A 12,246-nucleotide genomic window follows, 5' to 3' on the forward strand; every position below is an offset into this window, starting at 1 on the left:
GTCATTTTGCCTTGCTGGCCCGTAATTCCATTTTCTAGAGGGGAAGTAAAAAACTAAATATACTAAGCAACTAGTATATGATAAACTATAGAAATGATAAATAGTATAGAGAAAGGTTGGGAATCAAACTAAGAGGTTATTGACTATTGTTAATGTGACTATGGTAACATATAGTGATACAATCAATCATTTTATGTTTCCATTTGCTTGGCTATTATTGAAAAGCTGTGAGAAAAATGGTTTCCAGAATGGGCAGTAGGCATGAGTAAGTTCTTTCCTGTGTGAGTAATGCATTGCTTAGGGAAGGACATAGGATAAGAGAGGAAAGCGAGAACAATATGAAAATAAGCTATAAAATAAAAAACATGAGCTATAGGTATTATATATAGACATCAGAGGTCGGTATCAGAGGAATGCTATGTGTTAAAAGCTATCAGAGAAGGTTCGTTTGAGCAAAGAGGCACAGAGAGCAATAATCTCCTCAATGAGACTATTCTCATAATAAAATGAAAGAAAAGACTATGTTTCTCTTATAGGAGCCACAGAGAAGATAAATAGTTTCCTGTAATGGTTAATCTTCATGATATCAACTTGAAGGGATTCAGAATCACCATGGAAACACACCTTTGTGGAGTGTCCATGAAGACATTTCTAGAAAGACTTAACTGAGGAGAGAAGACCTGCCTGGAATGTGGACATCACTGTCCTGTGGGTTGGGGTCCTGGACTGATTACAAAGCAGAGTGTGAGTTTGAGCACTGGCATTCCTGCCTCTGCTTCCTGACCATAGATGCAGTGTGATCAGCTGCCCTGTGTTCCTGCTGCCACCCCTTCCTTGCTATGAGGAACTACACCTCCAACTGTGAGCTACACTGTGAGCTCTTCCATCCTTAGTGCCACAAGAGGGAGGAAAGTAAGCAATAGAGTGCATAAGTGAGTGAAAGGATGTTGGTTGGCTGTTGCCAGCATTGTCTGAAATACCAAGAAAATAAATGTATTACATGTTACTAGAAACAGTCAGTAAATTAAAAATGAGAGAAATTCTATAGTGAAATACATATCAGTGTTCAGTTCACCTCCAATATAGTCAGGGCTGACGTTGGTCAACAGTTACCTCTGAAATCCAGGAGCTTAAGGCTTTTCCTCTACCAGTACTTGCTTTTTTTCCATTTGGTTTCTTTCAAAATTACAACATGTTTCTGTAAGAACAATCTATTTGTGGATCTATCTAGTTACATAGTAAAGTAGATCATCTCACTCCTTAAAAGGAACATCAAGCTTGGGAAGAGAAGAAAACTTCCCTTCCACTTCCCCTGTCCTCACCGCCCACCCCGCAGCTCTCGGTATTCTGACCTCTGAGGTCCTGCTGTGTGCGGGCACCGCTCAGGCTCTGTCTTGGCATTCTAAGGGACGTCCTCAATGGAGTGTGTCTCTGCTCATCCAGGTAAGCAAGATCTTCCAAGTGGGCAGAGCTGGTGGCTAACAGAACAGAAAGAATTTAGTTACCATGTGTAAGTTTAGAAAATATTTTTTTTATTTAGTTGCTAACATAACTTTGAACCAAAGCTTACATGAGCAGAAACCTCCTCCCCAAACAATATATGATTCACTTATTCTTTTTTTGTTTTTTTGTTTTGTTTTGTTTTTTCGAAACAGGGTTTCTCTGTGTAGCCCTGGCTGTCCTGGAACTCACTCTGTAGTCCAGGCTGGCCTTGAACTCAGAAATCCGCCTGCCTCTGCCTCCCAAGTGCTGGGATTAAAGGCATGCGCCACCACTGCCCAGCATACTTATTCTATCTTTACAAAACCAAATCTTTAAAAAAAAATTAAAAACATCATTCCACCTGATTCTTTCAGATAGAATATCACAGATCTGAGGTTCTATTAACAGAGAAATATATTTCCTATTCAAATAGATGAACAGAAACAAACTAGAAAAGTCTAAAATTATTATTAAGTTGTGGGTAAAAACAATTTAATATTTTAAAACAAGCGTCTAGTCTAATATAAAATGCTATTTGCTTTTAAATGTCTGACTCATGAAAATTACAATAGAAAAAAATAAAAGGAAAATTTCTTGATGTTGCTAAAAGAAACAGGCGGACTTCTAAAAGTTAAAGGGGAAATAAAATGAATGTTTCAACTTGAAAGAAGTAACTGAGTATCGGTTTTATTCCATAAAATACAGTTACCAACTTATCACTGAAGATTGCCATAAATACTGCAAAGAGAAGAAAGCCCAAGGCTGATCTTCTCATGACTATGGGGCCTCATATGTTTTACCACAAAATTCCTACACAGTACTTTTTATGTGAGAAATTCTATTACAAGTGAGATTTACAGAAGATGATGTGCTATAGTTATTTTGGGAAGAGAAACCTCAATTGAGAAAATTCTCTCATTAGATTGCCTAGTGGCAAACCTGGGAGCATTTTCTTGATTAAAAATTGATATGGGAGGAACCAGAAAATTGTGGAGGGTGTCATTCCTGGGCAGGTGGTCCTGGGTGGTGCAGAAGAAAATAAACTGAGGAAGCCATGATGAAGAAAGCAAGCAGCATTCCTCCATGGCTCCTGCTCTGACTTCGCTTAGTAATGGAATATGTGACCTGAGAGTTTTAAGATGAAATGAAACCTCTCCTCCTCATGTTGCTTTTGGTCATTGTGCTTTACTACAGCAATGGAAATTCAACTAAGACAGACAACATGGTTGTTTGCCTAGAAAGCTTTACAAGCCACTTTTGCTACCAGTATTACATACCACCTTATTATAAATGAATAAAAGAAGCAGCAAAAGAGGGGTGGAGAAAACAGCCTAGAATTCTCCCAGCTTAGGGAAACAAGTCCATGGACAGAAAGTATAGTAGATCACAGGTAAGCTGTTTACCATGACTGAACTTTGGAAACAGTACTTAGTAATCTTCTCATTAATTTATTCACTAAGTAAATACAACAAAAGTGGCAGCAAAAATGTCAATACTGTTTCCTAATACTTTTGCAACACTTTTTTCCCCCTTTGAGATAAAGTCTCACTATGTAGCCTTGTCTAGCCTGAAGTTGTAGACAACATGATCTCATATACAAAAAACTTCAAGTAGTGTTTTTATGCACTGGTAGCAAATATTTTAAATAGAAAAGGGGAATTAAAAATCAATCTCATTTGTCATAGGTTCAAAAACAACAAATGAAATATCTAAGAATAAATTTTATAAAAGAAAATAAATTTTATAACCAAAGAAGTAAAGGAGCTACAATAAAACCTATAAAGGAACTAAAAATGAAAGAGACTAAGAGGAACCCAAAATTGGAATGACATCCTATGCTCATACACTGTAAGAACTGATATTGTTAAACCTGTCCATGCTATTAAAAATAATCTATAGACTCATTGAACCCCTGTCAAAATTCTTCACAAAACACATTATATTACCTGACTTCAAAGTAGCTTATAAAGCTGCAGTAATCAATACTAATGTCTTGGCATACAGTACTGACGTAGATACTTCAGTCAAAGGAACAGATTAAAGACTGAAAAAACCCCATACTTTACAATCAACTCATTTTTAGCACAAGTGCCAAGAATACACATCAGGAAGAGGAAGCTTCTTCACTAAGTGGTGCTGGGAAGCTGGATGTACACCAGCAGAGAAAATACTCATCATTCACCACATGAGAGAAACAAGTCAAGGTTCCCAACGATGAAATCAGTTGAAAACAACCCTGAATGCCACAAGAATAAAGAAGAGTTTTTGGATAAAACTCAAAAGATAAAAACAGGAGACAAATAGATTGTATCAAACTCTTCCTGTCACTGGGAGCTTCTCCATTTCCAAGTAGTCTTCTGAGAAAACCTCTTGTCATAGTGTGTCAGTCTTTCCTTTTCCTTTGTCAAAATATGCTCTGCTTATACTTTCTCTGCTTCACTGATATCCCAGTCAGATCATGAGCCCGGACTGGCCTCCCTTTACTAAATGGCTGAGGATGGCTTTGAACTCCTGATCTTTTTGCATCCCCCTCTCAAGTACTTATAGGCACGTGTCTCCACACCAGCTCATGTAATAGGTTGTTTAGAGCAAGTGGTAACATCTAATTTATTTTTGATCATCCTATCTCTTCAGACAATGAAAGAGTGTCAGGAACATCGTGCTCAGTGTACCGTGGACTGACTATCCTCACATTTAGCTATCTGCTGACTATCCTCACCCCCACCCCCATTCTGCCTTAATACTTAACAGACACTACTGAAGGAATATCCTTGGCCTGGTGATGTACAGATCTTCTTTCAGATAATGCTGATGCTTTTACTTTTTAAAAAATTGAATATCATCTATCATACTATGCAAATTACTTATTATGTCTATTTTTTCCAACTAGAATGTAAATGGTGAGAGAATCTTTGTTTTGCTAACTGATAATAAGTGCTTTGAACAGTACCTGACACATAGTTCATGCTCAATAAATACTCACACAATGACTGTATATTATATATTTTATATCTATATCTTTATCTTGAGTTTCAGGTATATAAACAATCAACAAGCAAATCAACATTGTTCTTGTGGGGAAACACTGAAGATAACTATAGCAATAATACCATTATCCTCTACAAAGACTACTGAGCGCTCCATAGGGACAAATATATTCCCATGTCAACATGTCACTTATTTTGCAATTGTACTGGCAAATACTTTTGAGAGAACTATGTCAAGTTAAATTAGTATTATAATGTTCAATGAATACTAGCCAAATATATGATAATTATATAAATTCATAAATTCAAGTGAGATGAAGAAACAAAAAAACTAAATCTGTAATAAAAAATTTTATCATTAATGCTCCTTCTTTTCTTTATTAATTATTTTATTTATTCACACTCCAAAAGTTGCCCCACTTCCAGGTCCCTGACCCAGCTCTGAGAGGGTGCTCCTCCACCTGCCTACCTCATCACCACCAGCATCCCTCTTCCCTGGGACATCAAGTTTACACAGAATTAAATGCATCCTCTCTCACTGAGGCTATACAAGGCAGTCCTCTACTACACATGTGCCCTGGGCCATGAACAAGCCCATGTATGCTCCTTGGTTTTTGGCTTAGTCCCAGGGAGCTCTGAGGGATCCCGGTTAGTTGACACTGTTGTTCTTCCTATAGGGCTGCAATTCCCTTCAGCTCCTTCAGTTCTTCCTTTAACTCTTCCAAATTTTTAAGTAAAAGAAAAAAACTCTAGAGTCAATAAGACCTGTCATTAAAAAGTCTTGTTTAAAAGAAAAAAAAAAAAAGAAAAATCTTGTTTTTATTAGAGAAAGAGGGACTAGGCAAATGAGAACAAACATGTTAAATTATATATTTTATTAGATTGAAATAGCTGAAGACTATTATAGACTCATAAAGCATTTGATGAATAAAAGTATTTTTTTAAAGTGGATATAATTTAAATATATCACATCTGGGCAGAGAAAAAAATGTGACAAACATTTGGTAGAGAGCATTTCAGAAACAACTCCATACTGATTTTAGAAGCCCATTTAGTTATTTCTTTTTATGTCAGTTGCTACTAATGGAAACAGCTCACAGTAATACAGCCAACACTCTTGCTGTGCCTCGACAGGGAGGCTGGAAGGGCACTTCTGTTTCCTACTCTTGGGCAGAAAGTCATCTTTCCTATCTTTATACAAATAAAGCCATTATTCTGACTACTAAAAAGCCCCTTTCAATTTTCTATAAAATATGCACTATAGTTTCTAATTAGATTAATTCACATCCCCTTAGGTTTCCAATATGCATTTACCTGCTCAAGGTCTTTCCTTAGAAAACTGTGCTGCTCCAAGTACTAACAAGTGGATAGAGAGAAATTTTATTTTTCACGGATTTTTTTCTGTCTTTTCCAACAGAATCCTCTTTCCCACACAAAGCACTGAGGACAGCTGCTGCAAATACTTCCTGCTTCCCAAAGACCTCCAGACCATTGCCAATCTCCTTTCAAGACACCAAAGATGACCACATACAGCCGGCTGATAGTTCCAGTTGTGCAACCACAAACCCACAAGTCTATTTTCTTCTAACACATAAGCTTAAAACACACACAATAGCAATTCAAATTATTCACGCCATAAAACTCAGAGTTTAAAATTTTCATTGTTTAGAATTTTAATTTAAAGGTATATGAAATCTAAATGTCTGTTTAGAAAGTGACTTCAATAGTCACTTCTATAGTCACCCTCAGTCTGTCACCACTCAGGAAGCACATGCTCTCTCCCCCTAAGCGACATCCTGAGTTCATCATAAAAATGCTTATGCTTCTAGTAAACAGTACTCTCCTTGGTTGTAGATATCTTTGCTTGTAATTGGCACATTTACTCTCTTAAGTTAGTCATCATGTTTCTAAAACTATATAGCTAAATCTATTTAACCTATATATTTATATTAATAATGCAGTTGATAAAAGATGGATGATTATTTAGGAACTTTATATTTCTTATGTATATGTTAGGAGTAGGAGCAAAAAGATTAGAAAAATTATATCCCATTACATAATTGCATATGTGCTGACTCTGTTGTCTCTCCAAGTGAGTGTTAAAAACTTCGAACAGTGTGTTGCCTCACAGAATAATTCTGTTTTTCATTTACTTTGAAGTTTCTTTGTTTTTTAAGACAAGGCCTTCTGTGGCACAGGCTGGCCTCAACCTCACTAGGTAACTGAAGAAACAGTCTTGGTCCTTGCTTTTGCTCCCACTTTCCACTTCGAGCACTGGGACTACTGCTATGTGCCATCATGGGAGCTTAGGCAAAAGAAGGTAATTCTCTTCCCAAAGGAAGTAGAAATAGCTAACATAGTAAGACTCACTTTAGACACTATTTCTGCAGGATTCTAAAAGGTGTACAAATGGTACTTTAACCTTTTATTAAAAAAAAAAAAAAAAGACAGTGCTTTGCTATGTGTGTCTCCCAGTCTGGCTGTAGACTGACCACTAAGATGCACTAGCCTCCCAAGTGGTTTTACAGGTAGGAGTCAAGACACTCTGCAGTCAATGTGGTTTTTCACACTGGTGAATTATTTTATCTCTTCACATTAGTCATACTAAGTTTTTTTTAAAAAGAGAAGTTTAAAAATTGGACTGAAACAAAGCCTTTTATTAGGAACATCCATCCCTCTTTTATTCAACTCCTGGGGCTCCTAAGGTTAAGACAATTTAATAAGTACATGGGGAACAAGAGAAGGAAATAGAAAAGGGACAAATATTGTATGTTTTCTCTTGTATGCAGACTCTTGATTAAAAATACTTTTTATATGAAAGCAGAAAGGAGACTATTTCTGGAGATCACAAGTAACAACTGTGGGACATGGGAGGGTGATGAGGAACCAGTATGAGCAAAGTACAACTACACATGATAATATAACGAAACCTATTTTTTGTATGCAATCTAAAAATTTTGGTAAAACAAAGAAGAATACGTGATTTTTTTCTATTTTATACTTGAAAAATCTCTCTCTCTTTTTTTTTTTTTTGGTTTTATAAAACAAAGTTTCTCTGTGTAGCCCTGGCTGTCCAGAACTGGCTCTGTAGACCTGGTTAGTCTGGAACTCAAGACATTCCCAAGTGCTGGGATTAAAGGCATGCATTACAACACCTGGCTTCTCAGTTACTCTTGATTATCAAAGATATTTACCTTCTTCAGTTTGGAGGACCACTTCTCTGTACATATTACACAATATACAAAAATACGTATGTATATAGACAGAGCTAAAATGTAAAGATGGGACTTTCTTGGGCTAAGAAAACTAAAAATAGGATTAGTTATATTATCATTTAAACTACCAGAGTTCTGTGATTTTGTCAGATTCTTACACATTATATACAGCAGGGTAATTCCCTATGAAAACAACTTTGTTTCCTGACATTTTGGAAACATTTTAAATTTACAGTCCATGAACTTTTGAAAATAAATGACTCATTTGTTTCATAGCTCACTTTCCTGTCTCTGTGGGAACAGACTAAAACCATGGTTTCCAGATACAGAAAACAATGTAAAGCAAAATACTATCTGACTTCTGATTTGTTCTCTAGGTAACAGTAAATCTGTTTGTAATATGTCCAACACTGATTGTAAGAATCCCCTGATCTATCTTATTTTATTTATTTTTTTGCATTTTGCTCAACAGTTACACATTCTATTCCAGCAGTGTGCAATCATATTCTTCACATCAACCCATCTGACCTCTAATGGTACATTCATGTTTTCCTTTTTCTCAAATTGTTTTTATTGAATTATTGAGTAATTTATTGTGTATGTGCACATGTGTGGTCAGAGAATAACTTGTGGCAGTTTTTCTCCTTTTACCAAGTAAGTCCACTGGATCTAACTAGGTAAATGTAATGCCTGCCAGTACCAGCTGAGCCATCTCATCTGGCCTTCATTTCCCTTTAAGATTTCTGACCAGTACTACTCAGAAGCTAATGAGATCTACTACCTAGAAAGACTAATGTTACAAATTACACAACTGTGACCTCCTGGCATAATGATTAAGGATAATGTAATTTTATTTTTGTTACAGGCAGAAGAAAAGGGAAAGGGAGGGAGAACACAAAGTACGTAGAGGAAAAATATTCTCCCACCTTGAGTTAAAACAAACTCAAGTGACATAGAGAACTAGTGTTATAATATGTAATATAAACAGTTAAAATGATGAAAAAATATCAGCAAGACCATTGCCCACTAAAAATTTTGATAGACTTCAATAAAATTCTAACTTTTGTGCTTTATATATATCATTAAAGAATGAAGAGGTACTGCAAAGTGGGAAAAATATATGCAAACATACTTGTGATACAAATTTTAGTCAGAAAAAAAAAAACTCTTAAAATTCACAAAGAGAACAGGCAACTCAATCAAAAACTATACCAAATATGTGGGTAGAAATTTCAATAATGAAAATGTGTAAGAATTAGTTTAATAAGCTCAGTATTATTAAGCATTAGCATAGTACAAATTAAAAGTCACAATCAAATATCACCTCACACTCATTAATTAAAGTCATAAAGGTAACAGAAATGACATTTGTGGAAGGGATGTAGAGAAACAGAAACCACAGTACTTGCTAGTTAGAAATATAAAATGGCACAGCCACTTTGGGTTTTTTTTTTTTTTTTTGCTATTAGCAAATTATATCTTATTTATATCTAATGATGAGAAAATTACATTGTTATAAAACAGCATTTAAAAGATTTATTTATACTTTTGTGTTTGTCTACATGAGCTTATATGTATTGTACACATTTGGTGCCTGAGAAGGCCAGATCCCCTGAAGCTGGAGTTTTAGGAAGTTGTGAGCTACCCAATGTGGGTTACGGGGACTGAACTGAAGTGTCTCTCCAGCCAAAAGATACATCTTTATATATACTCTTGTTCATGCGTCAGCTTGAGTATATTCCAGTTCTCTGTATTATGAATAAAGTTACTGTAAATATTTCTATAAAGATATGTTTTCATTTTCTTAAGCCAGGCCTAGGAGTCTGGTCAATAGACCATATAGTAGGCAAACACTGACTTTTAAAAAGATGAACACTTTGTTTTTCAGAGTAGTTATGGGAATTCTGTCAGAAATGCAGGAGAGTCCCAGTTATTCTGTGTCTACATCAACTCCTAGTGGGATCAGTCTTTTATGTTGAAAAATTTAAGACGCAGTGGCAATCTACTTGTGGTTTAATTTGTAGTTATTTAATAAGTAATGATCTTGACAATCTTTATGGGAAAGCAGTACATTATGAATATTATGTTTTCTTTTTGTAAAATAGTTATTCAGTTTTTTCTACAAATAGACTTTTATATAAAACCATTTTATATTTACAGAGAAACTAAGATAAAAGACTAAAAATTTCCAGTATATCATGTGCCTCATTTCACCTTCTGTTTATACTGGTATACTGGATTATACTTTATAAAATACTGTGGCAGGTGCTTAAAAAGTTAAATATAAAATCTAACATATGAATGGGTAGTACATTCCTAAGTATCTACCTAAGAGAAATGAAAACATATGTCTACAGACTATACATGGTCAAAGCAGCACCATTAGCTACAGAAATAAACTGACTACCCATCAACCAGTAAGCAAGACTGTTCATGAGGCTCGTATTGTTCACAGATCTTCTGAGTGTAACTGCTAGGTGTTAGGAAATCTACATCAACTTTAATAGCACCAGTGTATGACACCGCAATCACTGACGTGCAATGATTTTAGTTCCATCATGTTCTCATCAGTGTCATTCCTTCTAATTGTGTGGCTACAATTTTAAGTGGTATTTCATGATCATGGATGGTGAAGGATCTCATAATTCACCCTACTTAGTGAGCCTGGATGGTAGAAGTAGATAGCAAACTTCAGGGTCAGAAATGCAAATTTATCATTCAGGACAAAAGGAGGAACCAGAAGACAAATATATTTCAATTTCCTGAATACCAACTTCCACAGGACAACATGAAGAGGGCTGGGTGATATATGCAATCCTTTATATATATAGAAGGACCTAAGAGAGAAAGTTTGCTGTCACTATATAAAAGTGAAGAATCTTCTAGATGATCCATTCCTTCACCGTCACACCTGACAACAGATATTGATAATTTCCCAGAGATCAGAACCAAAAGAGCAGGTAGGAAAGGGAAATGAGTGGCAAGAAGCCAGCACCATCATAAGGAATCATTTCATTTTTGGTTTATAATAGGACCTTGTATATGCACCTCATGCTGGTCGGAAAATTACTACATAGCTGACATTGGCCTTCAATTCCTGACCCTTTTTGTCTCCACCTCCAGAATGCTAGGACTATAAGTGGGTACTATCATACATGGCTGCATAACAAATAATTATCCCTGGAAAGTAAGTCTAATAACAACAAATATTTTATTAACCTATATCATGAAATATATCTGTCCAGGCATTCATTTTGAGAGTCAGAAAGGCAAATACAACTTTTATTTTGTAGTCTGGGCAAAGTGATAAGGAGGATATATCTTGAAAATGTCAGGATGGCTATTCTGTAAAACTCCTGTTTGAATAATTAAATAGCAAAATAGCTGTATTAAAAACATTCTTGACATCACTGCTATGTAGCTGCTGAGAAAAACTGACTCTGTTTCAGCTACTTATCCTCCTGTATCAGTCTTCTATGACTGATCCTGCTAGTGGCATCTGAGCTGGGAATTAAAGGTGCCTGGTCTTCTATACTATGATGACAAGAATTTTGTGAGACTACTGAATTGGGAGAAAGAAGCTAGGTTTTTTTTCCTGCTTGTTTGTTATAACTTCAAACAATGGATGATGACTTCTGATATACAAACTGCACCAACATATGCTTCAATTAATTAATGGTTATTAAAACTTAAGTACTAAAAAGCTAAACTAAATTCTTTTTTTTTTGTTGTTGAAATACTGAGTATTGAACTCAGTATCTTATGTATGCTATGTAAATGTTACACCACTGGGCTATATACCCAGCCCTTAAAATTTTTACAAACAAGACTACATACTTGTTTATATACTTGATTGGCCATCTCTCTGGTTTCATGTGGGTTTCAGTGTATCATAGGAAGTGAACTAGGAAGCACTTGATGAAGATGAATTTTCTTTTAGGTTACACAAAAGAATGACTTGTCTTATTTTTATTCATTATATATTCAGTAAAACTGTCTTAGAAAACCAAAACAAAGCCCAACTTACCTGCTACAGAATTTGGCCGAGGCATGAGATACAAAGGAATAGACTGTACTGACTGTGATAAAACTGTTTCCAGATTCCGCTCTGGGATCTTGTTCAGACTATATGTGGACGCAGCCATGTTTTCATCCACTCGATACAGACAGGAGTCCATGCTGGATTTTTGAGACTGCCATGGTTTTAGGTTTCCTCCAGATCCTAATTCTTTACTACCTTCCCCAACATATTTTGTTCGCTCCATGTTTTCAGAATAATTTGTTAATGTTGCTGAAAAAAATAAGAATAAAACAAATGTTTTTTAAAAATCAAAAGAAAAATTAACTATTTATTAAAATTCACAAGTAGATGAGAATACGACTAATATTATCTTTCAAAGTTACTACAGCCATTTATCTCTACAAGTTTAAATAACTGAAACCATCAACAATCTTAGCTTACATATATTTTTAACACTTTATTTAAATGAAACAAGCAAATTCATATACCAGTGCCAACAGACCTAGAACAAGTCTCATCAAAGATAAAATTTTAGAATTAT

At 35.4% G+C, this 12,246-nt stretch overlaps 1 protein-coding gene across 11 annotated transcripts in view; it reads right to left on the reverse strand.

Moving 5' to 3' along the window:
* The window catches only part of Tanc2 (tetratricopeptide repeat, ankyrin repeat and coiled-coil containing 2), a 296,480-nt gene that overhangs the window by 100,403 nt on the left and 183,831 nt on the right, over nt 1–12,246 (reverse strand). For all 11 annotated transcript variants that reach the window (XM_076935618.1, XM_076935617.1, XM_076935616.1 and 8 more), the window contains 2 exons: nt 11,712–11,975; nt 1,353–1,478 (listed from right to left, as the gene is read on the reverse strand). In XM_076935618.1, coding sequence (XP_076791733.1) covers nt 1,353–1,478; nt 11,712–11,975 — 390 coding nt within the window. The remainder of the gene's footprint in view (nt 1–1,352; nt 1,479–11,711; nt 11,976–12,246) is intronic.

The sequence above is a fragment of the Arvicanthis niloticus genome, chromosome 6 (assembly GCF_011762505.2).
Source record: "Arvicanthis niloticus isolate mArvNil1 chromosome 6, mArvNil1.pat.X, whole genome shotgun sequence".
NCBI classification, from domain to species: domain Eukaryota; kingdom Metazoa; phylum Chordata; class Mammalia; order Rodentia; family Muridae; genus Arvicanthis; species Arvicanthis niloticus.